The 27,828-nt window shown below is 43.5% G+C and overlaps 1 protein-coding gene across 2 annotated transcripts in view; it reads right to left on the bottom strand.

Moving 5' to 3' along the window:
- Nucleotides 1-683: 683 nt before the first annotated feature.
- Nucleotides 684-27,828, bottom strand: part of ralgds (ral guanine nucleotide dissociation stimulator) — a 38,711-nt gene continuing 11,566 nt past the window's right edge. The window contains exons 9-18 of one of the 2 annotated variants that reach the window (XM_011473100.3): nucleotides 26,399-26,476; nucleotides 24,248-24,334; nucleotides 24,143-24,175; nucleotides 23,938-24,059; nucleotides 23,490-23,585; nucleotides 23,209-23,404; nucleotides 7,542-7,616; nucleotides 5,518-5,784; nucleotides 5,309-5,423; nucleotides 684-5,142 (exon numbers count right to left, since the gene is read on the bottom strand). In XM_011473100.3, the coding sequence (XP_011471402.1) occupies nucleotides 4,967-5,142; nucleotides 5,309-5,423; nucleotides 5,518-5,784; nucleotides 7,542-7,616; nucleotides 23,209-23,404; nucleotides 23,490-23,585; nucleotides 23,938-24,059; nucleotides 24,143-24,175; nucleotides 24,248-24,334; nucleotides 26,399-26,476 (1,245 nt within the window). In that variant the 3' untranslated portion in view covers nucleotides 684-4,966. The remainder of the gene's footprint in view (nucleotides 5,143-5,308; nucleotides 5,424-5,517; nucleotides 5,785-7,541; nucleotides 7,617-23,208; nucleotides 23,405-23,489; nucleotides 23,586-23,937; nucleotides 24,060-24,142; nucleotides 24,176-24,247; nucleotides 24,335-26,398; nucleotides 26,477-27,828) is intronic. The other variant, XM_011473101.3, reaches the window with a different exon arrangement.

The following is a 27,828-nucleotide window of genomic DNA, read 5'->3' as shown; positions in this document are numbered from 1 at the left end:
ACCTTTATCCACCTTTTTCATGGTAGGGAGAAAACGTCAATGGAAGGGGGGGGTCATCTAAGATAGCACAAGGGTTACGATGGTTTGGACACGTTGAGAAAAGAGAAAGTGAGGATGTTGGTGAAAGGATCTTGACAATGGAGCTGCCAAGGGAGAAGCCTAAGACCAAAGAGGAGGGTCATAAATACAGTCAAGGACAACACGAGGGTGGTTGGTCTGATGGCCAATGATTTGCTGAGGGACGAATTAATTCTTTTTTTTATTACATCTTATATTTTCTAGGTGGTGCAGTGGTTAGCGGTCTTGCCTCACAGCAAGAAGGCTCCTGGTTTAAATCCTGGCTGGGATACCTGAACCAGAATGCCAATGGGGGACCTTTCTGTTTGGAATTTGCATGTTTTCCCCGTGCATGCGTGGGTTTTCTCTGGCTTCCTCCCACCGTCCAAAAACATGCTTCATAGGTTCCTTGGGTACTCTAAATTGCCCATAGGTGTGAGTGTGCTTGGGTGTATGATTGTGACCTTGTGACGGACTGCCGACCTGTCCAGGATGTCCCCGGCCTTCACCCATGAGTGGCAGGGATAGGCTCCAGCAGCCCTGTGACCCAAAAATAATAATAGGTTAAGCAGATTAATGACTTGTTTTCTAATGATGAATCATTTTTTGAAAAGAACAAAAGTCAATTTTTTAAATAAATTTGATGTTTATTCATATATACATGAATATATTAATCTATAACCAAAAGAGAAGAGAATGTACAATGCAAAACGTCATTGTATGTACAAATCAATAAATAAACAGCCAAAACAGTTTTTCCACAGACCTGTTGTCTGTAATGTTCTCCAGAAAAAAAACACACTTTAAATTTGAAAGGGGGGAATTCCCTTACTGAAAAACAGGCATGGTACACAAGCAAGTCCAGACAACTGTATGTCAATTTAACCCTTGTGCTATCCTAAGCACTTTAACATTGGGAGTTGGGTCATCTAGACCCACTAGACAGTGCTCTGAACCTTTTTTCTTCAATGATTTGTGATCTTCACTGGTGTCCATGGATTACATGAAATCCTTTAACCTTTATCCACCTTTGTCATTGTAGGGAGAACACGTCAATGTACGGGCGGGGTCATATGATAGCACAAGGGTTAACAAAGTCACAGCCCCACAGCATTTAGTTAGCCCCCCCCGGGTTAAAACCTTTAAGAGTTTATCAGTGTTGAAATGAAGCTGGAGGAGAAACTGTAAGGGCAGGGCAGGTTCCCTTCTAGAAAAATATCAGTTCCAACATAACAGAAAGCATGTTTGCCACATTCAATTAGTATGATGTTTAAATGTCAGAAGCTGCAGTGTTTGTCAACCAACTTGGAGAGGAGTCTGAAATCTGTTCTTCTCTGAGGAATTTAAGGTCCTGGTGAAAAGGAGTAACTCCTGACATTAGAGCAGAGAGAATATATAAAGCACACATAAAATGATGGAAGAACTGAAACTTGTTGGCATGAAAAAACTCAACAGATTTGTGTGGTTGGAGCACTGAAGAAAAGTAGGAAGAATAATCATTTTTAGTTTTATCTGCAGCTGGAAATATATTTCCTTTAGAGTGCCCCCGTGTCATTTCCAGAAAATACACCAAGAACAACACCCCATAAATAGGCCAAGCATCTAAAAAGAAAAGATTATTTCTTTCAGATGTCTGGCAAATGGTAGTCAGGTCTTTCTACATCACAAACAGATTGAGCTTCAGTTGGGTGTTCGGGCAAGAAGTGACATTTCAGTTCACAGTGTGAGATACAAACAATTGTGCTCATAAGTTTACAGACCCTGGAAGAAATGATGATTTCTTGGTCATTTTCCATATATTATGAATGATAACCCAAAAACTTTTTTCCACAGTTGGTGGTTGGGTGAAACCATTTATTGTCAAAAAAGTTCAGTTTCCCCCTTTTAAATCTCAATTGATCCTGTTCAAAAGTTTACATACCTTGATGACTTTGTTCTGAAAAAATGCACACAAGCTGATCCAAAAAGGCTTTGATTGACAACTCAAGGTAACCAATCTCACCTGTGTCTCATCTATCTGTAATCAGTGTGCCCAAAAGGTCTTGGAGTTTCTGGACTCCCAGCACAACCCTTGGATCCTTCAGTGCTGCACTGACATTTCTGGATCCTTGGGAAAGCTAAAGAGATGTCAACAGATCTATGGGAAAAGGTAACTGAGCTGTACAAAACAGGAAAGGGATAGAAAAAGATATCCAAGGAACTGAGAATGCCAGTCAGCAGTGTTCAAACTTTGATGAAGAAGTAGAAAGAGAAGTGAAGTTTCTGTTGAAACCAAACCACGGTCACAAACATTTCTGCCAGAAAATCCTTAGGGGTTCCAGGAAAAACACACAAATAACTTCATTTGTGATCCAGGACTCTAAAAAAATCGAGGTGTGGATGTTTCCAGATGGACAATAAGGGGGCACCTGAAGAAAAATGGGCTACATGGTCGCGTCGCCAGAGGAAAGACTTTTTACACAAATGCCAAAACAAAACAACAAACAAAACAGAGACATGTCTCCAAACTTCTGGACCAAAGTCATTAGGAGTGATGAGTCCAAGACTGACCTTTTTGACCACAACTATAAACACTACAATTGAAGAGGAGTCAACAAGGCTATGATAATAAGAAGACTATTCCTACTGTGAAACAGAGATCAGAGGCTGCGCACGGAACGCAGTTGCACATTTCAACATGACTAGGATCCAAAACACAAGGCCAAGTCCACCTGTCGTTGGTTTCAACAGAATAAGGTGAAGCATCTGAAGTAGCCATCTCCGTCTCCTGATCTCAGTATTAATGTGCCGCTCTCGGGAGATCTCAAACAGGCCGTTCAAGCACTGTAAGAAGAATTTAAAAGAACTGGAGGGTTTCTGCCAAGAAGAATAGGATTAAAGAAAAGAAAGAACCTCATCCAGAACGACCACGAGAGACTTTAAGCTGTTATGGATGCAAAATGAGAATTTACAAGGTATTAAACACTGGCCTATGTCAACTTTTGACCAGGGTAATTTAGGAAGTTTCTGTTTTCATTAGGATTCAAACAGAGTAAACAGAATTTGTTGACAATAAATGGTTTCACCCAACCACCAACTATGAGCGGAGAAAACGTTGTTGTGTTATCATTCATATTTTATGAACAATGACCAGGAAATCTCAATTTCTTCTTTGGGTATGTAAACTAGCACAACTGTAACTTACCAGCATAGAAAAGGGCTGGGGTTCACAGTGTTCAACAAAGGTCCAGACAACACACCACCAGTTATTAAAAGCTCTATCATTATTTATTTTCCGGACTAGGGGGCTCTCAGTAAGAAATATTAAATATTTTCTATGGAAAGAGGACAAGAGCCACTTGTCCATCATGACTGTTTCAATTAATTTCCTGACTGTTTCAGACACCCCCCACAAAGACCCATCCCAGAAACCTGTCACAAATGCTTCATGCTCATCAAAAAACACCAGCACGAGTGCCCATCATAAGCCCCACTTCAAATGCCCGTCACAACCATCAATATCAGAAACGCCTGTCACAGAGACTTGTCCCAGATCCGTTCCCACCAAAACCAAGGGCATCATTTGTGAAGAGCGCCTGTCACTAACGCCCATCACAAGGGCCCGTCTGTGATGAGCTCTTCTGGAATGCCCGTAACAAATACTTGCCAGAAGCGCTCATCACAGACCCCTTCCCAAATCGCTGTCATTACTGCCCATCACAGGTAACCATCTCAAACACCACCAAAATGCCCCTGTTGGATGAACAAGCTGCAATATTGGAAACTGATCAAAGAAAACACTGTAGAGGAGGCTGAAAAATAGCAGCTAGATGAAACTGATTATTTATATTCATTTCATGACAATGACTGAATATTATTTGAGTTAGATAAATTCTAAATGTTTAGAATAAACTGGAAAATGTATAAACATTCAGATTAAATGAATGATTAGTCAAACAGGATATCTAAACGTTTATGAAAATTTGTTTCCAAAAGGTTTTCAACAAAGTTTGTGGTTTTATGAAAATAAAAGAAGATTTTTGTCAATTTTTTTGTAAAAGTATCAGCTGAAAAATCTGAAGTGTTTCTAAGATATTTTTATTATATGACTTTCTATGATTTATATCTTTCTAAAGTTTTCATCAGGAATTATTTCAAACTACATTTCCAACAACCCAGTACTGATTAAATCTATAATCAAGCTCATATGAGAAAAAAAAAAAAGTCTATATTCTCTTTTCTGAGCAAATCTACGATCCAAGACTTTTCCACTGAAGGACAGAAATGTTGACTGAGTTTGTTCCGAAATGGCAGGTCACAGCTTGAAACAGAAGACAAAAAGAAGAAAAGGAGGAGAAGGTCAAACTAAAGACTAAATTGTGGAAAAAGCCAATGTCACGTGGTCCACTCATTGACTGCACAGATGTGGATATTTACAGTTTCTGTCTTTTCAGTTGCCTCAATGCTTTCAGTCCAACCTCTTTACGTGGTGGTGGTGGTGGATGGGGGGGTATTTAGTGCCTGTACACTTGACAGCTGGATGTCCCGCCCCCTTCATGTACTTCCAGTATGAGTGCTGCCAAAGGGCACGATTTTAGGTGAAGACAGCAGCTTCAGGAAAGCAGCACAGAGATCTCAGGGGGGAAGGGGAGCAGATCAGGGGATGTAAACAAAATGCCATGAAAAAGAAAGCCAGATGCTTCCCTAAAAGTGGTGCTTCGTTGTGGCAGTGCGCAACAAAGAATTTTGTTCCCACGAGTAATGTTTTGTTGCCACGGAAACCAGCTCAGTTTGTAAAAGCTCCTGTAGGAGTGCTGCTCTTTCACCCAGAACAAGTCAGGCTTTAGAGAAGTCTTTTCTCCAAAAATGTTCTCTTCTGCAGGGGGTGTGGTGGACGGGTGGGGGGTGGGGTGTAGCAGTAGCAATGCCATCAGAAAATCCCTTTAGCAATTTTCAGTCCCTTCTGTTTCATGCGAGGCAGTGTGGAACTGGACACGTTTTTGGCTCGCAGGGGCCGAGCTGGGCCACGCTTCTTTAGAACAAAGTCGTAGTTGGCAGTGGAGTTCATTGCGTAGAAGACGTTAGCATTGTCTGGAATCCGAAGCTCTATGGAACAAAGAAAGGCAGAAAATGAATGACATGTTTTCATTAGCAGCGACTAAGCCTTTGAAGGGTTTTGATCACAACGCTGCAGTTTTAAACCCAGACAAAAATGAGGATCAACTGTTTTCAGAGGCTTTCTAAATTAAACCGGATGATGAATACGTTTCACCTTTGTCATCAGAGATCTTCTGCATCAACTCGTAGTCCTCGGCCCTCTCCCGCTCCAGATTGTGTTTGATCATTGCCTTTCTGATGACCGCCGGAGTTTTGTCCTGACTTGTCACCTGAATTAGAGGGAAACAGACCACTATTTTAACAAGAAGTTCTAAGTTCTATAAGATTGCACTAGTCCACGTGAACCAAAGAAGGGCTCCTCACCAGGATACTCTTGTACATGTTCCCATTTTCCACGTCCAGGCTGACCCTGATAATGCAGCAGTCGTCCACCTGCTGGTTGTACAGTGGGAGGGACAGAGTTGAGTAGGTTGATGCAGCCGAAACAGAACGTTTGTGGGAGCGGGAGGCTGATAGTGGTGTGGAGGATGACACAGAAGAGGAGGAGGCACTACTGGAGCCTGACCCAGAACCAGAGCTGGAACCCAAGCCAGAGGTGTCCAGGGAGGACAGAGAGGTGCACTCCCAGAACTGAAGACAGAGACACAAAGGTTGCGGCCCAGAGTAGATTATTTATTGTTTAAAACTCTAAAACAGGGGTCCCTAACTAGTGGATCTGGGCCCGGATCCGAACTTGACGCAAAACTAATACGATGGGTGCCTCTATTTTAAATGGTGCCGCTTTTGTTGTTGTTGTTGTTGTTGTTGTTGTTGCAACAAAACACATTCTCACTTCCAACTCGTCATATAGGACGTACTTTCGGGGCACCCTCCAGATCCCTTTTTTAAATTTTGGGTGTCCCCAACTCGTCATTTTCGACGTGTTGCCTGTTCACATTAAATCAGGGATCCCCAACCCCCAGGCCATTAACCAGTATGCGGTCCAAGGGCGGCTTGGTACCGGGCCGCAGACAGGAAAAAATACAGACGCTAACTTCCATTCTTTCCTCTTCAATTTCTGATTCAGAAGGAGGTTTTATTTTGGAAAACTACCAGACTCTGTTCACCACATCCGCCTGTCTTGATGCGTCACGTGACATAAAGTGGCTGCTCCCTTGGAGCGCTAGCTAGGCTAAAAGCCCAAAGCCAAAAGTTAACAAGAACCAAACAAAAAGACACGTTTGGAAAGCTTCATTGGGAAGAAAAGAGTCAGAGAGGAAACTGAAGAAGAGCCTTCAACCTTACAGAAACAACGCTGCTGTTTACAGGCAAAATCAGGAGTCTTCCTTCATGGACGGATTTATGGAGACAGTTGTTTCCACGGACCAAGTCACTCTGCATAATGTGCGGCGACTGACTCTCAGTGTTTCATATAATCTCACAATAATAAAGATGCAGACACAACACATTTACAATATTTTTTAGAAAATACCAGTTTTATGATGGTTGTGTCATTTTATTTTGCTTTATTTATCTGTCACTGACTTTCAACTCTAAGAGGTGGAAGCATCATGCTGTGGGGCTGTTTTTCAGCAAAGGGACAGGGACGACTGACCCGTGTATATTAAAGAATGAATGGGACCATGTATGGTCAGATTTGGAGTAAAAATCTCCTTCCATCATCAGCATTGAAGATGAAACGTGGCTGGGTCTTTCAGCATGACAACCATCCCAAACACATGTTGCCGGGGTAACGAAGAAGTGGCAACTCCATAGAAAATCTCTGGAGGGAGTAGAAAATCTGTGTTGCCCAGCGACAGCCCCAGACCATCACTGCTCTAAAGGAGATCTGCATGGAGGAATGGACCAAAAATACCAGCAACAGTTTGTGAAAACCTTGTGAAGACTTAAAGAAAATGTTTGACTGCTGTCATTAAAAGGGTATAAAACAAAGTATTGAGTTGAACTGGTGCTATTGACCAAATACTTACTTTCCACCAATTTACAAATAAATTCTTTAAAAATCAGACAATGTAATTTTCTGGATTTTTTTTCTCTAATTTTGTGTCTCAAAGTTGAGGTTTACATATGAGGAAAATTACAGGCCGCTCTCATCTGTTTAAGTGGGATAACTTGCAAAATTGGTGGCTGGGTGAATACTTTTTTGCCACACTGTAATTTATTACTGTATCACAATTTATTTTTGTAACTCGTAAACATAAGGCTGTGTTTTTTTATATAGATAATCAAATCCTGGGCTGTTTTAAGACCCCTGCACTAAATTTTACACATCTTTTAAACACCACATTTCTAACATCTCTGATCAAATTCTAGTGAATGTTTTTTTTTCATACATGTACCAAGTTTTAATGTGCAGCATAATCTTTGTTTGTAGGGAGGAATGTTACCGTGGAAGTGGCGTCTGCTGCATGAGCTTCTTTTCCCAAAACAGAGATGGTCAGTTTGACTGATGGCGTCGATGTCTGTGGGACAACAACAGATTCAGAGATTTGTTAAGGACACGTGCTCAGTTACAGCAGGACAGAAGTTTTAAACAGACGTCACAAGAAAAGGCTGAATGATTTTCCTGTTACTGCTCCCTCCAACCTGTGCAACACGGAATACAGTCAGAGAAAAAGATCATGTGGCTCAAAACTAGATTCACTGCCACACCTGTTTTTTGTTTTTTCATTTTATGATAGTTTCAAGAAAAAAATAACTTTTTTAGTTTTGGTTTACTTCAAGCAATTTCAGCAACAACGAAAAAAGAAAGGAAAAATGACAGTAAAATGCGTAGATCTATCAAATCTATTCAAGATAATCATTTCTAAATATATATACAATTTTTTTTTTTGAAAAATAAAGAAAAAAGAAAATGTCACTATTTTATCTGCACCATAATTGCTTTGAATAATAGACATATTTGCACTTTTAAACAGTACACAAAAATGACACATTGAATCCATTATATTTTATTATTGTCAAAGAGTTTAAGTATTTGCTTGAACGATAGGGGTGGGTTTAAATACCTGCTTTTTCACTGTTATTTTGTTATTAACTTTTTTTTTTACATATTTGCCATAATTTGGCTTTTAACATCTTAGAGTTATTTACACTTAATACTAAAATGACGTCTGTGACGTCATTTCCTGGTGAGCTATTCCCAGTTCTAGTCGTGTGTGACTGCTGTCCTCTTGTTTGGCATTAGCCTTACTACTATTGCTTACTCTAAGGGTTATCTGGGTTAATATTCACATCTAGTACCTTTTATTAGCGAATTCACCACTGTTAAACCGCTTGCTGTTCACTTTCTCATTTTGCTAAATAGACCACTTCTCTTTACCTAAACACCGCTAGCCTTAGCTTAAAACCTAGCATGGCCACCACTCCTTCCGCCTCTCCTCCTCTCTCCTGCCCCATGTGCCATATGTTTAGTGATGATCCTGCCTCCTTTAGTGAAAATAGCGGTAGGTGTGTCAAGTGTAGTCTTGTGTTAGACTTGGAGGCCAGGCTGGAGCAGTTAGAAGCTCGGCTCCGCATAGTGGAAGCTAAGCCGGCTAGCCAGGTCGTTACTCGTAGCGCGGGCCGCGCTACGAGGGCTAACTTAGCTAGCACCCCAGTGCCCTCCCAACAGCCGGGAGACAGTCAGGGGTTTGTACCGGTTGGGAGGAAACATAGTGCTAAACGCAAAATCTTAGAGCACCCGAGACTCCACGTTAGTAATAGGTTCTCCCCCCTCGGCGACACACCCGCTGAACCCTCAACTCTGGTTATAGGCTCTTCTGAAGTTAGAAACGTGGAGCTCCCAGCGGCTACAGTCAGGTGTTATCTGGGGGCCAGAGTTGGTGACATCGAGGGGAACCTTAGGATGTTAGCTCAGAATAAGTCCAGGTTCCGTCGAGTCGTGATTCACGCAGGCGGTAATGATGCCCGACGGAGACAGTCAGAGGTGGTTAAGTTAAACGTAACTTCGGTGTGTAAACTGGCTAAGACGATGTCCGACACTGTAATTTTCTCTGGTCCCCTGCCGAATTTAGTCAGTGATGAAAAGTACAGCCGCTTTTCATCATTTAACCGCTGGCTTTCTAGATGGTGCCCAGAAAACGGCGTTGGTTTTATGGATAACTGGAGCGCGTTTTGGGGGAAGCCCGGTCTCATGCGGAGAGACAGCGTCCATCCCACTCGGGACGGTGCCGCTCTTCTTTCTAGAAACATTTCTGCTAGCCTTAGTCTGTCAACCTGACAATCCAGAGACGAGACCCGGGCGCAGAGCAGCAGTGTAAAACGCTCCTCTGAGCCTCCCTTAGGGTTAGTGCCGGTGCAAAACCCATGCAGGGAAAGTCAAGCAGGTCCGAGCTTTAGCTTATGTGCTGAAAGACAAATGAAAGGAGCGCGTCTTAGAAACCTTAAAGTGACAGACAGCAGTTCTCACAAGCAGAATTATGATGTAATTAAATGCGGTTTATTAAACATTAGATCCATTTCCTCCAAGTCCCTCTTAGTCAATGAGTTAATCATTGATAACAACCTTAGTCTTTTAGCCTTAACAGAAACTTGGCTCCATCAGGATGACTATGTTAGATTGAATGAAACAACCCCCCCCCACTTATGCTAACTATCAGAAATCCAGGATTTCAGGGAAAGGAGGGGGTTTGGCAGTAATATCACAGTCTAGCTTACTTCTCAGCCCAAAAGTTAAAAATGCTTATAATTCATTTGAAAACATCATATTGTCTTTAAGTCACCCAAACAGGAAAACTCCAAAACCTGTTTTACTCATAATTATTTATCGCCCCCCCGGCCCATATTCAGAATTTTTAACTGAGTTTTCCGACTTCCTATCGACTATTGTCTTAGATTCTGATCAAACTATAATATTAGGGGATTTTAATATTCATGTTGATGACCCCAGTGACTGCCTAGGAAAGGCTTTTGCAGCTTTATTAGATGATGTTGGTTTCACCCAAAGTGTGAATGAACCCACTCACTGTCATAACACACACCCTGGACCTTGTTCTAACCCATGGTATAGAGATCAGCCAGCTGAGTGTCCTTCCTCTTAACCCCATCATTTCTGATCACTTTCTGATTACCTTCCAGCTTACACTGGAACATCCTTCTGCTCCAGTGAATAAGAAACAGCTTAGAAGAACCTTAACTGACCGTTCTGTGTCTGAGTTTAAACACACAGTTCAGCCAGTACTTAGTGATATTCTGAGAAAATACTCTTAGACCAGCTCCCATAGTATCAGTCCTAATATAAATGACCACTTTGTTAATGATGCCTTACAAGCCCTCACGAGTACACTCGATGTTGTTGCCCCCTTGAAACCTAAGTTCGTCAGACAAAACCGAGTAGCACCGTGGTTTAACGCTGAAACTCGTTCTCTTAAACAAGAAACCCGTAAGTTGGAAAGAGAATGGCGCCGCTCCGGTTCAGAGCAGTCTCTGGATATCTGGAAACATAGCCTATTAAATTATAAAAAAGCTCTGCGTAGAGCTAGAAGCCAGTACTATTCAACCTTAATATCAGAGAATGGAAATAATCCAAGATTTCTTTTTAGCACTATAGCTAAATTAACTCGCAGTCAGAGCTCAGTAGAACCACATGTTCCTGTTTCTCTCAGCTCTGATGATTTTCTTACATTCTTCGATAGTAAAATCTCAAATATTAGACATAAGTTAAATCAAGTTATTCCTACTATCAGCCCAGAACAGGCTGAAGCGGTAGAAATGGAGGCATCCATAGAAACCTCTGTAACATTGGACTGCTTCACTGCTGTGGATCAAGCGGAAATAACATCAATTATTACGTCCTCCAAATCCTCAACGTGTCTGTTAGACCCAATTCCCACTAGACTTTTTAAAGAAACTTTTCCCCTAATTAATGATCCCATATTAACAATGATAAATACCTCTCTGGAAACGGGTTACGTGCCACAGTCTTTTAAATATGCAGTTGTTAAACCTCTTATGAAAAAGCCCAGTTTGGATCCTAGCATCTTGGCCAACTATAGACCGATATCAAACCTGCCCTTTATTTCTAAAATCCTAGAAAGAGTTGTAGTTAAGCAGCTTTACTGCCACCTACAGGACAACAGCCACTTTGAAGACTTTCAGTCGGGGTTTAGACCTCACCACAGTACGGAAACTGTACTAGTTAGAGTCTCTAATGACTTGTTATTGGCCTCAGAAAAGGGACTACTTTCTATTCTGGTCCTGTTGGACCTCAGTGCAGCCTTTGACACTATCGACCACGGTATTTTACTCCAAAGATTAGAGCAGGACATAGGGATCAGAGGATCTGCTCTCCAGTGGTTTAAATCCTATCTGTCCGATAGGTATCAGTTCGTTAATGTAAATGGCCATTCCTCTCAGTGCACTCGAGTCAACTATGGAGTCCCACAGGGCTCAGTCTTGGGACCGATCCTGTTTACGCTTTATATGCTACCCCTAGGAAACATAATCAGGAAACACAGCATTAATTTTCATTGTTATGCCGACGATACGCAGTTGTATTTATCCATGAAGCCTGACCAGAATGACCAGATAGAGAAACTGAACGCCTGCATCAGTGACATCAAGACCTGGATGACAATTAATTACCTCCTCTTGAACCCAGAAAAAACTGAGGTCATTATACTAGGTCCTAAAAACCTCAGAGATACTCTGTCTGCTCAGATAGTCTCCCTGGATGGCATAAGTATAGCCCCCAATTCCACAGTTAGAAACCTTGGGGTTTTATTTGACCAGGATTTATCATTTAAGGCTCACATATCTCAGGCGTGCAGAACTGCCTTTTTTCACCTGCGGAATATTGCTAAGATCAGAAATATACTTTCTAAGAGTGATGCTGAAAAACTCATCCATGCATTTGTTACGTCGAGGCTGGATTACTGTAACTCCTTGTTAGCAGCGTGTCCTAAGAGTTCCTTAAGAAGTCTCCAGCTTGTTCAGAACGCAGCAGCTAGATTGTTAGCAGGAACTAGCAGAAGAGATCACATCACTCCTGTGTTAGTTTCGCTCCATTGGCTCCCAGTTGATTCCAGAATCAAGTTCAAGATCCTCCTGTTAACCTATAAGGCCTTACATGGAATGGCCCCGTCCTATATTAAGGACCTCATAGTCCCTTACCATCCAATGCAGGACTGCTTGTGGTTCCTAGAATTAGTAAAAGTACGGTTGGAGGTAGAGCGTTTAGTCACCAAGCCCCTGTCTTATGGAATAAACTCCCAGCTCATGTAAGAGAGGCCGACTCAGTTTTTACATTCAAAGCTAGACTGAAAACATTCCTCTTTGGACAGTCTTATTGTCAGACTAGTTAGTATTCAGAGATTATTTAACTTAATGTTAATTTGTTTAAATTAAACTTAATAATAACTATTTCTTTTAAAAGGCTGCTAGAAGTTGAAGCTGGGGTAACTATGGTGCACTGGGGTTCTGTCCTCTTTCCTTTTTTTACTTCTACCCTTCCTCTCCTCTATTCTTGATCATAATTTATCATTTAGTTCTCCATGCCTCTGTTTGGTGCAGTGCGATTCATGTATTGTCCCTCTTTCCCTCCTGGGGAGTGGGAGTGCTTCCAGACTCCTGTTGGCTCATCCGTGCTCCTGTTCCTGACCGTTTACCTCGCCTCTGCTCCTGCTCCTACACCTGGCTGTGGTTCCTGTCTCCGGCTCGACTCGCGCCTTTGACTGTCCCCACAACCACGGCTGGATGAAGCTCGTCTGCTGGACTTTTATATATGTAGTTGTAGATTTAGATAAGTTAATTCTTCTCTAAGAGTTCTGGTAAATCGCCTGTCCGTCCTGGGGGAGGATCCCTCCTTCATGTGGGCACTCCTGAGGTTTCTTCGTTTTTTCCGGAATCCGTTTTTTTTGGGGATTTTTCCTTACCGCGAAGGGGGGTCTAAGGGCAGGGATGCCAGTATAGCTTAGTCAGTTTGTTAGTTCATTTTAGTATTTTTCTATTGAACTCTTTGTATTCATGATCCTTTTGATTTCATGTTTTACTTCGAAGCCCATCGAGACGACTGTTGTTGTGATTTTGGGCTATACAAATAAAATTGAATTGAATTGAATTGAATTAAAATATTTATACTATAATAAATTATACTTATAATTTATCAATTAACAAAAATGATTTGCTTTTTGATTACCACCCGAGGATATAACTACACTATTGCAATAATTAATATTACACAACACAAGTACCAAAAATTGAGTGCTTATTGATTATCATCAGAAAGCCTTTTTACATCATTCCAGAAAACATTATGCATCACATGTCAAGAAACAAATACTCACTATCATCAAAAATTATTATTGTACAAACCCCCAAGTGCACACACACTATTATATTTTCCATTTGTTTGATCAGGCTGTGACTTTAAGGTCTTCTTACCTCTATAATTTGAAACAAATGGATTTGTTCATTTTCTTGCATTTTTGGATATTTGTACATTATTTTTAGCCCAGTGCTTAAGCCTGGGGTGTCAAACTCAAATTACTCTAACTACACTTTTCATACAATTATGAAAATAAATATAAATAAAAACAGGCAGGAATATTATTCTAGAATAAATCAACTTAAACCCTAAATAACTTTTAATAATTTTCTCTACATAAAAGTATGTTCTTTCAAATGTGCACAAATTAAAAATATAAACGTGCTGCAAAACTATACAAACAAATCCTGGAATATAAAAAAAATTTGTGTTTTCAGCAAAAATTAAATCAAATTATTCAGCTTTTTCCTGTATTATTTTGTCAGAGCTGGATGTCTGACATCTTTTTTAGTGGCAAGTCGGTGAGTTTGGTGTGAGGTTGTGTGTTGTGGAGATTCTCAGAATGGACTGCAGGGGGGTATTCCAGAAAGCAGGTTATGGTAGCTCCCACGGTAAGTTTGAGGCTAAGGAAGTTGATAACCTCAGCTTTCAGTTCCAAAAACAGAGGTATGTTTCAGGGTATGTCAAGTTGCCATAGCAACTCATGCTCTGAACATAACCTGGTCTGGAGCAGGTTTAGTTGAAGGTTAGTTTGTTTTCAGAGAGGTGAAGCAGCATGGTGTGTCCATTTGAAGATGATTTAGTGGATGAAGAAGCTCAGATAATACTTTTTCCACCATGAGAGGGTGATGAGACCACATATGGATGTTGGAAAAATAAACTTTATACTTTGATCTAACTTCATTATTTGCTTCAGTTAAGATAAATCATTTTTTTATTTCAGTCAGCTTAAAAATAATACATAGTTATAAGACATTTATTTTACTTTCATTCATATTAATTCAATTAAGTAGCTGTAACTTTGGTGCCGCAAGGGATTGTGGGATACCATTCCCTTTGCCTGTCTGGACGGATTTGGGTTTAAATGTGGGTTTTTGACCAAATGTGTTTAGTTGTTTAGCTCTTTTACTTTGTTTTGTCTAGTTATTTTCTCCTACTATGCTTAAGTCCGTGCACCATGAGTGAGAGGGAGGGAGAAGATGATGAGTTTATATCACACCCCTATCATCTAGTACTGTAATGACAAAGTCTGAAAATCCAAAAGAATGTATGCACTCTGCGCATATTTTTTCTTTTTTTATTGTAATACAAATGAGTATATTTCCCGACTCAAACTTAGACATAAGAGAGTTTAAGAATTATAATTATTTAAGATGGAAAAAAGATTAATTGAATTGGAGTAAGATGACATATAGTTAGATAAATATGTAAATTTGAGTTGTATAAACACTAATTAACTATTATAGACGTAAGAAATTAGGTTGAATAAATTTAACTCAAATTACTTGTATAGAAGTACAGTGATCCCTCGCTACAACGCGGTTTACTTTTCACGGTTTCGCTACTTCACGGATTTGCATTGTGCATTGTGTTCTGCATTCTGATTGGCCAAAAAGTCATTTCGCTTCTTCTCTACCTGTGCGTCAATAATGTTGCAGTTTAATATGTACACATACGTAAATCAGCTTGCCAAATTTACAACACGTACGTCGTGCAAATTCTCTTGCAATTTCGAGTTTCTCTAAAACCCATAGAAAAAAGAGCGACAACTGCCTATCACTATGTTCTTCTCCCGAACAAACACACCTGCACCGCGGGCTTCAAAAGAAGAAAACACTGCAGAGCGGAGTCAGGATGCAGCGGCTCAAGAGCAGTGAAATACACCTGAGTCGCTTTTTTTTCCGACTGTACTTTGTATTTTTTTCATAATCATTTTACTTTTTTTTTTTACCCCCAGGCCGGGAGCTCCCCAGGCGATGGGACCCAAGCAGCCTGGGAGAGGGGGAGGAGGGGACCGCCCACCCACCCAGCCAGGCGTAGAGTCCCCATGCCTGGAGGCATAGGCAAACCTGGCGTCTGGGCCCCCAGGCCACAGGACAGGCATGCTTAGCCGTGCCAGATGCGGGCCATGGATGAAGCCAGGGCCCCAAGAACCCATGAGCCTCACTCCTCAAAATATACATACCAACATAAACACACACACATGCACACACACGCTCACAAACAAACACACAGGCATTTCGCAAGGAAGGTGGGACCTTGGACCATCTGTCCCCCTACCCCATCCCTGGAAGGGGGTACTGGGCCCTTGGCAACGGCGGCCGTGTACCCTGGGTGCTGGTTTCCTGGGCCCGGCGGCCCTCTCTCCACACAGGGAGACGGATCCCTGATCTTTCTGGCAAGGCCAGAAGCCGGGGATCACATCACACCTGAGCCGGGGGTGTCCGTGTCCCTGTGGTGTGGGTTCTGGTCCTTGCCCCCGGGTGCTGGGCCTCGCCAAATTTCCAACTGTGGCCGAGCCTGGTCGGACCATGTTTACAACACCCCTTGTGGGCCCCCCTTTTCTCCTGGGTGACCCCTCCTGCCTTGCTCCTTCCTGCACCAACCGTGGGCCCGGTGGGTGCCTGCCTGGAGCGCGGAGCGGGTCTCCCTAGGGAGGAACTGGCTTGTACCTGGGTTTGGGGCGGGGGGGTGCCCAGAACTCCTGGATGGTGATGAGGTGCTCGTCTGGGGCTGTGGGCATCCTTCTCAAGTGGGGCCCGGCGTTGAGCCCTCCTGGCGCTGCGGGGGAGCTGCTCTCCTGGTTGGGCCGGGGCTGCGCTCTCTGTCCCCCTGTGCCTCCCTGCTCTCTGGCTCTGGGGGCCCTGCAGCTGTCTTGCTGGCCCTGGTCTGGGTGGCGGATGTGATCTCCCAGGGGCCGGTTGTTCTCTGCCTGCTACCGTGGCTTTGGGGGTTCTGGCTGCTGCCGCGGCTGGGGGTCTTGGTGTGGGGATGGCTGGGAACTCTCCCTCCTTCTTTTCACATTCCACCATCAATTTTTGAAGAACATAAACACTCACCTGAGCACAGGTGTTAGCTCACCTCTACATAAATAGTTTGCGTGATTGAGTGATATATTTTACTCTAGTTGGTTTGAAGGCACAAGTGTGCGTGTGTGAACAATATCTATTGTGTACATGTCGACATGTGGACATTTTTGCAGCTAGCAGATGTGTTTATAACATTTGAGTGTGTGTGTGGACAGGCCCAGCCCTTTGAGATTTGTATTACATCTGAACCTTACCATAATGATAAACATCCAGTAGCTTGTTGCTTTATGCTGCTTCATGGTTTTACTCCCCCCCCCCCCCCCCATGATCACCCGCCTATCCCCCTCTCTCTAACATCCCTCTCTCTTCTTCCCTTCTTTCCTTTTCCGTCCGGTCCAACACAAAAGATTTTTAAATATGATCAAATTGAATAGTTTGGCCTCGATTAAAAAATGGGTTTATTCAGACTTACCTCTGTTTTGTCTGAAGATTCATAACCCCTGTTGTTAAAGTAAGATATGTCCAACACAAGAGGCCCTCAGCTCTCATCTGTTTGTCCAGCTGTTGGACAGGACAAGTAAAAAAATAAATAAATAAAATAAAAGAACCCATGAGCCGCCCACCACCCAGCCGGAGCACCACCTCTGCAAGCCAGCCCCGGCACCCGACCCCAGCAACCCAGAGATCACCGCGCAACCACAGCTCCACCCCCCCTCCACCACTACTCTACACTCTACAACCCTCGTTGTCGTACTTTGCCTTTAGTACCAAACTCAGTGTGCTCAGTTTATCAGCAAAGTGCATATTTGATGTTTTGTCTGATAATTCCGTCTTAGAATAAACCATTTAATTCAAATCAACCTTTATTTATATAGCACTTTTTCAACAACATATGTCACTCAAAGTGCTGTGCATAAAAAACAATAAAGGAGGAGGATCCCCTCAGAGGAAAACACTGGAGTGTAATAAAAGGTAAAAGGAATAAAATTAAAATATATATAAAACATGGACAAAAAACAAATAATTACATAAACCTTAATAGGCTGGCTTTTGGGACATGGAATGTCACCTCTCTGGGAGGGAAGGAGCCTGAGCTGGTGCGAGAGGTTGAGAGATACCGTCTAGATATAGTCGGGCTCACCTCCACACATAGCCTGGGCTCTGAAACTCAGTCCTTAGAGAGGGGTTGGACTCTCTACCACTCTGGAGTTGCCCAAGGTGAGAGGCGGCGGGCTGGCGTAGGCTTACTCGTGAGCCCCCAGCTCAGCCGCCAAGTGTTGGAGTTCACCCCGGTGGACGAGAGGGTCATGTCCCTCCGCCTCCGGGTGGGGGACAGGTCTCTAACTGTGGTTTCGGCTTACGGGCCGAACAGCAGTTCGGAGTACCAGGCCTTCTTGGTGTCTCTCGAAGGGGTACTGGAAAGTGCCCCAACGGGGGACTCCATTGTCTTCCTGGGGGACTTCAATGCCCACGTGGGCAATGACAGTGGCACCTGGAGGGGTGTGATTGGTAGGAACGCCCCCCCTGATCTGAACCCGAGTGGTGTTTTGTTATTGGACTTCTGTGCTCGTCATAGTTTGTTCATAACGAACACCATGTTCGAGCACAAGGGTGTCCATCAGTACACCTGGCATCAGGACGCCCTAGGCAGGAGGTCAATGATCGACTTTGTAGTTGTTTCAGGTGACTTTCGGCCCTGTGTCTTGGACACTCGGGTGAAGAGAGGGGCGGAGCTGTCCACCGATCACTACCTGGTGGTGAGTTGGATTCGCTGGCGGGGAAGGAGGCCGGAAAGACTTGGAAGACCCAAACGTACTGTGAGGGTCTGCTGGGAACGTCTGGCTGAGCCCTCCGTCAGGGAAGTCTTTAACTCCAACATCCGGGAGAACTTCAAACAGGTACCGGGGGAGGTTGGGGACATTGAGTCCCAGTGGACCATGTTTTCCACCTCCATTGTCTCTGCTGCTGCTCGGAGCTGTGGTCGCAAGGTCTCTGGTGCCTGTCGCGGCGGTAACCCCAGAACCCGGTGGTGGACACCGGAAGTAAGGGATGCCGTCAAGCTGAAGAAGGAGTCCTACCAGGCCTGGCTGGCCTGCGGGACTCCAGAGGCAGCTGACGGGTACCGGCAGTCTAAGCGAGCTGCGGCCCAGACTGTTGCGGAGGCGAAAACTCGGTCCTGGGAGGAGTTCGGTGAGGCCATGCAGAAGGACTATCGGTTGGCCTCGAAGAAATTCTGGCAAACCATCCGACGACTCAGGAGGGGAAAGCAGTTCTCCACAGGCACCGTTTTCAGTGCAGGTGGGGAGCTGTTGACTTCGACTGGGGACATTGTCGGGCGGTGGAAGGAGTACTTCGAGGATCTCCTCAATCCCACTGACACGCCTTCTTTTGAAGAAGTGGAGAATGAGGATTTTGGGGTGGGGCTGTCCATTACCCGGGCTGAAGTCACTGAGGTAGTCAACGAGCTCCTCGGTGGCAAGGCCCCGGGGGTGGATGAAGTCCGCCCTGAGCACCTCAAGTCTCTGGATGCTGTGGGAGTGTCTTGGCTGACACGTCTCTGCAGCATCGCGTGGCGGTCGGGAACCGTACCACTGGACTGGCAGACAGGGGTGGTGGTTCCCCTCTTTAAGAAGGGGGACCGGAGGGTGTGTTCCAACCATAGGGGAATTACACTCCTCAGCCTCCCTGGGAAAGTCTATGCCAGGGTACTGGAGAGGAGAGTCCGTCCGATAGTCGAACCTCGGATTCAGGAACAACAGTGCAGTTTCCGTCCTGGTCGTGGAACAGTGGACCAGCTCTACACCCTATCTAGGGTGCTGGAGGGTTTGTGGGAGTTCGCTCATCCAGTCCATATGTATTTTGTGGATTTGGAGAAGGCGTTCGACCGCATCCCCCGTGGCATCCTGTGGGGGGTGCTCTGGGAGTATGGGGTCCGGGGAGCCTTACTGAGGGCTGTCCGGTCTCTGTATGACCGGAGTAGGAGCTTGGTCCGCATAGCCGGCAGTAAGTCAGACCTGTTCCCGGTCCACGTTGGACTCCGGCAGGGCTGCCCTCTATCACCGGTTCTGTTCATAGTTTTTATGGACAGAATTTCTAGGCGCAGCCAGGGGCCGGAAGGGATCTGGTTTGGGGACCACAGGATTTCTTCTCTGCTTTTTGCAGATGATGTTGTCCTGTTGGCTTCATCGAACCGGGACCTCCAGCGTGCATTGGGGCGGTTTGCGGCCGAGTGTGAAGCGGCTGGGATGATGGTCAGCACCGCTAAATCTGAGGCCATGGTCCTTGACCGGAAAAAGGTAGTTTGCCATCTCTCGGTCGGTGGAGTGTCCCTGCCCCAGGTGGAGGAGTTTAAATACCTTGGGGTCTTGTTCACGAGTGAGGGAAGATCGGAGCGTGAGATTGACAGGCGGATCGGAGCAGCGTCCGTAGTTATGCGGTCGCTCTATCGGTCCGTCGTGGTGAAGAGAGAGCTGAGCCGAAAAGCAAAGCTCTCAATTTACCGGTCGATCTACGTTCCAGTACTCACCTATGGTCATGAGCTATGGGTCATGACCGAAAGAACGAGGTCCCGAATACAAGCGGCTGAAATGAGTTTCCTCCGCAGGGTGGCTGGGCGCTCCCTTAGAGATAGGGTGAGAAGCTCGGTCACCCGCGGAGAGCTCGGAGTAGAACCGCTTCTCCTCCACATCGAAAGGAGCCAGTTGAGGTGGCTTGGGCATCTAGTTCGGATGCCTCCTGGACGCCTCCCTGGAGAGGTGTTCCGGGCATGTCCCACTGGGCGGAGGCCCCGGGGAAGACCCAGGACACGCTGGAGAGACTACGTCTCTCGGCTGGCCTGGGAATGCCTCGGGGTCCCCCCAGAGGAGCTGGAGGAAGTGGCTGGGGTGAGGGAAGTCTGGGCATCTCTGCTCAGTCTGCTGCCCCCGCGACCCGGTCCCGGATAAGCGGAGGAAGATGGATGGATGGATGGATGGATGGAACCTTAATAGGCATATGAAATAGTAAGAGCGACTTAAAAATTAATAGAATAAATAAATGTATTTACATTCACATATAAAACTAGTTAAAAGAAAAATAAATAATTAAAATATTTAAAATAATAATAATAATAATAAATAAATAAATAAAAATAAATAAATAAATAATAATAATAATAAAAAAAAATAAAAATCCTAAAATTCAACTAAAAGCTAAATTAAAAAGGTAGGTCTTAAGCCTTCCTTTAAAAAACATGAACAGTCTCTGCGGCCCTGAGGCTCTCTGGGAGGCTGTTCCACAGGCGAGGTCCGTAAAAACTGAATGAGACCTCGCCGTATGTTTTTGTTCTTACTTTTGGAATAACCAAAAGGCCTGTATCAGAGGACCTCAGGGTCTGCGAGGGCTCATACTTTAAAATCATGTCAGATAAATATGAAGGCCCGAGACCATAAAAACATTTGTAAACCAATAAAAGAACTTTAGAATCAATTCTGAATTGCACAGGGAGCCAATGCAGCGATCTTAAAACTGGTGTAATGTGATCCCGCCCCCTGGTCCTCGTCAGAACGCGTGCTGCTGAATTTTGCAGCAGTTGAAGATTTGCTATTCTTGTTCTGGGAAGACCAGAGAGCAGGGCATTACAATAATCTAATCTGCTGGTAATAAAAGCATGCATTAGCACCTCTGTACTGGCAAGAGAGAGAAACGGGCGGACTCTGGCTATATTTTTTAGATGATAAAATCCTGTTTTTGTGATATTTTTAATTTGTGGGGTAAAATTCATCTCAGAGTCAAAAATGACACCCAGGTTTCTCACACACTGAAAAGTTTTGTAATTCTTTAGTTTAGATAAAACTATCTCTCTCTTGTCTTCAGAACCGATCGCTAAAACCTCTGTTTTGTCCTGGTTTAGCTGTAGGAAGTTCTCTGCCATCCATGACTCAATGTCTAAAATGCATTTAAGAGTGTGTTAACCGACTCTTCATCATCAGGAGACACAGCGATGTAGAGTTGAGTGTCATCAGCATATTAATTAATTACAGCCACATTAGCTCTACAAATGACACACGCAGGTTTACCAGTAATTATCTGTAATATTTATTCTGCCTCTCATCAGTTTTCAAAGGCTCCGTTTTCAGAATCAACTTTTCTCTTCAGCATCGTGAGGACTAGCTTCAGAATAACTTTCAGCATCATAAGCGCAACTTGATTGACGGAGGAGTGTTTGGCCACAAGATTGGATACATAAAATAAAAGCGTTTGAGTGATCAAGATAAACAACTATATACGATTCTGATGGCACGTTTTTGAAGTAAAAAAAAGAGAATGTAGTGAACGTCTATAAATATTACCCAAAAATTTCTTTAGAGAAGGAAAAAATGGTAATATTAAATAGGAGTAAAACAAATATCCTAAGTTATATTCTGGTATATACTGAGATTATGCTATTATTGGACTTTTTTTCTTCTACCATTACAGGAAAAATTTTATCCTTCCACTACTTTACTTTACTTCAATTTGTGTGTCTGATGTGCTACTTCCAGCTTAGTTTGTGGTCAACTATTAGTCCCAAGAATTTAACTTCTGTTACACTCTTGAAAGTGACATTCTTTTTTTATTGCCAACTCCACATTGAAATTGTATTTACCAAAAGAAATTACATTTGTTTAGTCTAATCTTAGTGATAGTTTGTTGTAATCCATCCATGTATTTTATTTAGCTCTGCATTTACCAGATTCCCAAATTCCCTTTATTTGCCTGTAGAATAATATATTTGTATCGTTAGCAAGTTATGTTTCTTAAAGGTTTTTTTTAATTCATGTAAATATTAAATAGTAACAGTCCCAGAATTGCACATTGCTGATCACCGCAAATATTCTAGCATCTGATTTCGCTCCTTCTAACTTGTCAAATAGTTACATAGCTTTTGACCTGACTTTAAGCTATTCTTATCCCATATTCTTGTAATTTACCAAGTGGGATGTCATGATTGAAAGGGTCAAATGGCTTTTTAGGTCCATAAAAATTCCAGTCGCATATTTTTGCTTGAAGCAGTTATTTCCTCCACAGCATCTATGATAGTCACTAAGGTTGATCTGTTTTCTTTAAAACCATATTGACATTCATCAATAATATTATTCTTATACATAAAATAAACTAATTTATCATTGAATAATTTTTCAATAATTTTTGAAAAATTTCAAAGCAGAGAAACATTTCTATAGTTGGTTTATAGGTATTAGTCTCTGTTCTTATATTTATGCGAGGTTTGTAATAAGTCATTGATGTCTTGTTGATGTCAGAGGTCAGAGAAGAATGACCAGACTGGTTCCAGCTGATAGAAAGACAACAGGAACTCAAAGAACCACTGGTTCCAACCGAGGTCTGCAGAAGAGCATCTCTGAAAGAACAACACGTCCAACCTGGAGGCAGATGGACTACAGCAGCAGAAGACCACACCGGGTACCACTGCTGTCAGCTAAGAACAGGAAACTGAGGCTACAATTCACACAGACTCACCTAAACTGGACCATAGAAGATGGAAAAACTTTGTCTGGTCTGATGAGTCTCCATTTCTGCTGCCACATTCAGATGGTAGGGTCAGAATTTGGCCTCAACAACATGAAAGCATGGATCCATCCTGCCTTGTATCAACGTTCAGGCATGGTGTGGGGGATATTTTCCTGGCCCACTTTGGGCCCCTTAGTACCAGTTGAGCATGGTTCCAACACCACAGCCTACCTGAGTTTTGTTGCTGACCCCCTTTGCACCCCCACTTACCTTCCTCTCATGCCCCTCCGGTGAGTCTGACAGAAAGCTGACGTGAACGTCTTCCAGGTCTGAGCCACTGGAGCTGACTGAGGTGACGCTGAGTGCATCGCCGCCATCCCCTCCGTGACACGGCCTGTAGTGTGAGTGGTCAAAGGACTTTGAGTGAGAGCTGTTGCTGCTGCAGCTGGCCTCTGTTAGCTGCCGGCTGAAAGATATTAGGAGGAGGGAAATAATTCTTTAGTGAAGTGATGTGCAACAGAAATCTGATAGACTATCCTGAAATAATTTACTCGCTCCACCGCTTCATGATTCCTCCATTCTTTTTGCCTCTCAGTGTATTGCAGGCCGACTCCGACAAAGGCTCAATTTCACAAGACAGCATGTAGCTGTGGGGGGAGGGAAAATTATTAATTTATGTAGTCACAAAGCCATTTTTTTCAGTCAGATCCATTCAAAATGGTGAATAAAACTATATTTCTATCTGTCTCTAATGCTGAGATTATACCAGAACAGGACAGCCATTCTATGTACCGTGGTGTTGAAACGATTAAAAAAAGATTCAACCAAAGAAATTTTAGAATGATTTACATTAGCAGACCATTTATCTTTGACTTTTTTTTAAATATATCTTCTTTTTATTTTTGTTTCTTTATTGCTTAAACTTAGCGGATCACAGTTGATCACTGTTGGGCTCCTTTTGTACTGATGGAGTAGCCACCAAGCTACTGATCAACTGACCTTTCTGCCTCGCTGAGCTTCTCTGCACTGGCGAACCACTCTCTGAAGTGGCTGTCCTGAGTGAAGCTGTAGTTGTTGGAAGCCAGCTGAAGCAGTTTGATCTGAGCAATCACCTCAAATTCCTGCAAGCCCAGAAACAGAACCATTTTCAAAGTGATTGTCATCACTTCTGTAAGGAATAATAGTTCCCATGAAATTTACTCACCTTTCTTCTCTTCTCAAAGTTGATCAGACCACCCTGGAAAACCAGATCAGGAACTTAGGCAATGACTGAGACCAAGCTAAGATAAAAAGAAACGCAGGTCCTTACCTCAGTGTAATCCTTCATGGCCGTGTCCATCATCACCAAGTCCGTCAAGAAGGTTCCCAAATAAGGAATGGTCCCCTGCATTACCCCCTGTTAACAAACAGGACATGGATGAAGTTTGAAAGGACAGAAGAACACAATTACCGTCTTTTTTGGAGTTTAAGTTTCAGTTTTTTGCGTGGATTGGCTTGAGGTGTGACTTAGCAACAACCACTGGAGGGCATTGTAGTTGTGTGTCTGAGTATTTGCTACTGACAGTAACGCAAAAGGAAAAAGCACTGCTCAGTTTTACGCCGCCGGGCTTGGCGGAATTCTTCCAAAGCAGCAGAGGCCAAAGAAGTCCATAGATTTAGTGATTTTAAGTCATAAAGGGTTTAGTTGAATTGCGTTCTTGCTGCTATGGTCTTTTGAATAAGTGTTCATATGTGGCACAATATACTAGATTCCTCCTATGTTTCATGAAGCTAAATAAGCATCAATGTGTTACAGTAATGAAGCGTGCGGGTATTCAGTCTATTGTTGTCATCTATTCTGTTATGACTTTTAACATTACAGTAATTACTGTGTTATAGAACCCAGCTGATTACAAGCCGCACCCTCCCAATTTAATGAGGATTAACCACTTTTTACATACACAAGCCGCATGTTGTAACAATTCAAGTAGCACGTCACTGAGACCACAGAAGTCTCAGAGAGGGGGGAGTAACCTGTAGTTTAGCTTATTTATTTGAACACACCCACATCTGCCAAACAGCAGGGACCTCACTTCAGTTAACAGCTCCCTCACTTGTGGTGTGGAAATTCACACTCAGATTCCCCACTTCCCATGAGTCTTAGGGGTTTAAGGCGGGGCTAACCCCCGGTTCGTCAGACTGTGTTGTAGATTGAGGATGTATATGTTCTGAAACCGCGTGCGTGTTTAAGAAGGAGCAGGGAGCTGCAGCGGAACGCGAGAGCAGCTCTCCCCTGTAACATGGCAGCAATGTGGAAATAACAGGGCTTGTTAAAAAAACACACAAGTAAAAGAGAGTGGCAGTGACTTGTAAGCGCGAGCGGCACGTGCCTATGCGCACTCTACGCGGCTCTGCGTAACGGCGCGTCCACCAGAAGTTTCCTTCCACAAAAGTCAAGGAAACTTCTGGCACGCAGCAGACCGGCTTTTCCAAACCTGTTGGTGATGGTGGATTTTTTCACACTGCTTTTAACGATTGCTTTTAACCTGAAAGCTGCATCATATTCTAGTGGCTGTCATGTGCACGTTGGGTCTAATGGCACCAAAGGATTGTGGGATGCGGCTGGGCATGGATGTTCCTTTTATTGCACCATGACTTAAGTGTCTAACAGCTGAAGTGAGGTCCATGCTGTTTGGCAGCTTGAGTGTTTCTCAAAGCAGTCACGCTTGTTGCTGGACATAGAATTACGCAAGCAGTCTCCCCTCTGAGACTGCCGAAGCGCTCCTGGTGGCCAATAAATAAAATCATAAATTAGCCGCATCATTGAATAAGCCGCAGGGTCGAAGGTTCGTGACAAAAATAGCGGTTTATAGTCGGGAAAATACAGTAATTGTCCGTTCTTGCTCCTGTGTTTTGTTAAACTAATGTCAACCAAATGTGACTTATACTTTAGTGCAAATTTTTCGTCTTTATCATATACAGATACATACAGATAAAGGTTAGCAGACTGCTTCAGAAAAAATAGAAAATAACTGGGATGCATATTCAAACACTGAACTCCCAAAACTCCACAGGCATCTTATTTATTTGAATTGAGCTGATGAGTTGTGGATGATTTTGCGTCTATGATGCATCCACTTAGCTGGACGTGGACTGATCTGTGGTAGCATTTGGCTGGGACTGCTTCTTCTCCTGGTAGAGGTTGGAGGGGGAAGGGAATGCAAGCTGGCTGAGTTAAGTAAGTTCCTGGCTGAGTCTCACAGGTGCTCACTATTGAGCTGATAGTGGGTGTGGCCTACTGGTGGTGCTGGATGACAACTAGTATTTTCAACAGATACTTACAGATAAAGGTCAGCAGACTGCTTCAGAAAAACTAAAAAATAACTGCAAGGGCTGCATGAAGATGGTGCTGTAGGAAACAATCTTCAATAGTTCTGAGAACAAAGCAGGCAGGACACTGACCTCCACCCATCCACCTTACCAGGTCTCTCTGCTGCTGGTGTCTCCTCTGTGCTCGTTTGGGGTTGATTTCTAAAGTTGCAAATTTGGAGGTTCCTTCCTACAAGAAAAAATCCCATTTGCACTTACTAAAAACACTCATGGAAGAACAGTTAACAATCAAATTGTGGTATTAGATGTGGGGGATCAAGATCAACGCTATAAAACATTGAAAGACATATCCGCTCTCATAAGAGTCCCACAGCGTTTGTCATTCATACAGTCATACAAAACAAAGAGAATCAAGATATTTTCGAAAAAGAAAAGGCAGAACATTTAGCTCTACACTCACTGGACACTTTATTAGACACACCTGTCCAACTGCTCGTTATCACAAATTTCTTATCAGCCAATCACCCGGCAGCATGTATTCATGTAGACATGGTCCAGACGATCTGCTCCAGTTCAAAGCAAGCATCAGAACGAGGTGATTGAAATGACTTTGAATGTGGTTGTTGGTGCCAGACGGGCTGGTCTGAGGATTTCAGAAACTGCTGATCTACTGCGATTTTCACCCACAACCATTTCTAGGGTTTACAAAGAATGGTCCTAAAAAGAGAAAATAGCCAGACAGTAGCAGTTCTGTCGTCAGAAATGTCTTGTTGATGCCAGAGGTCAGAGGAGAACGACCAGACTGGTTCCAGCTGATAGAAAGACAACAGGAACTCAAAGAACCACTGGTTCCAACCGAGGTCTGCAGAATAGCATCTCTGAAAGAACAACACGTCCAACCTGGAGGCAGATGGACGACAGCAGCAGAAGACCACACCGGGTACCACTGCTGTCAGCTAAGAACAGGAAACTGAGGCTACAATTCACACAGACTCACCAAAACTGGACCATAGAAGATGGAAAAACGTTGTCTGGTCTGATGAGTCTCCATTTCTGCTGCCACATTCAGATGGTAGGGTCAGAATTTGGCCTCAACAACATGAAAGCATGGATCCATCCTGCCTTGTATCAACGGTTCAGGCTGGTGGTGGTGGTGTCATGGTGTGGGGGATGTTATTTTGGCTCACTTAGGACCTCTTAGTACCAGTTGAGCATGGTTCCAACACCACAGTCTACCTGAGTATTGTTGCTGACCATGTCCATCCCTTTCTGACCACAGTGGACCATCTTCTGATGCTACTTCCAGCAGGATAAGGCTCCATGTCATAAAGCTGGAATCATCTTAGACTGGTTTCCAGAACATTACAATGAGTTCTTTGGATCAAACGCCCTCCACAGTCACCAGAACCCAATAGAGAACCTTTGGGATGTGGTGGAACGTGAAATCGGCATCATGGAGATGCAGCCGATAAACCTGCATCAACTGTGATGCTGTCATAATAATAATAATAATAATAATCCATTTAATTTAAAAGGGCCTTTCAAGGAAATCAAGGACACTTTTCAAAACAAAGGTCAGTA

This window comes from Oryzias latipes, chromosome 9 (assembly GCF_002234675.1).
Source record: "Oryzias latipes chromosome 9, ASM223467v1".
In the NCBI taxonomy this organism is placed as follows: domain Eukaryota; kingdom Metazoa; phylum Chordata; class Actinopteri; order Beloniformes; family Adrianichthyidae; genus Oryzias; species Oryzias latipes.
This window is presented reverse-complemented; position numbering and strand designations above follow the sequence as displayed.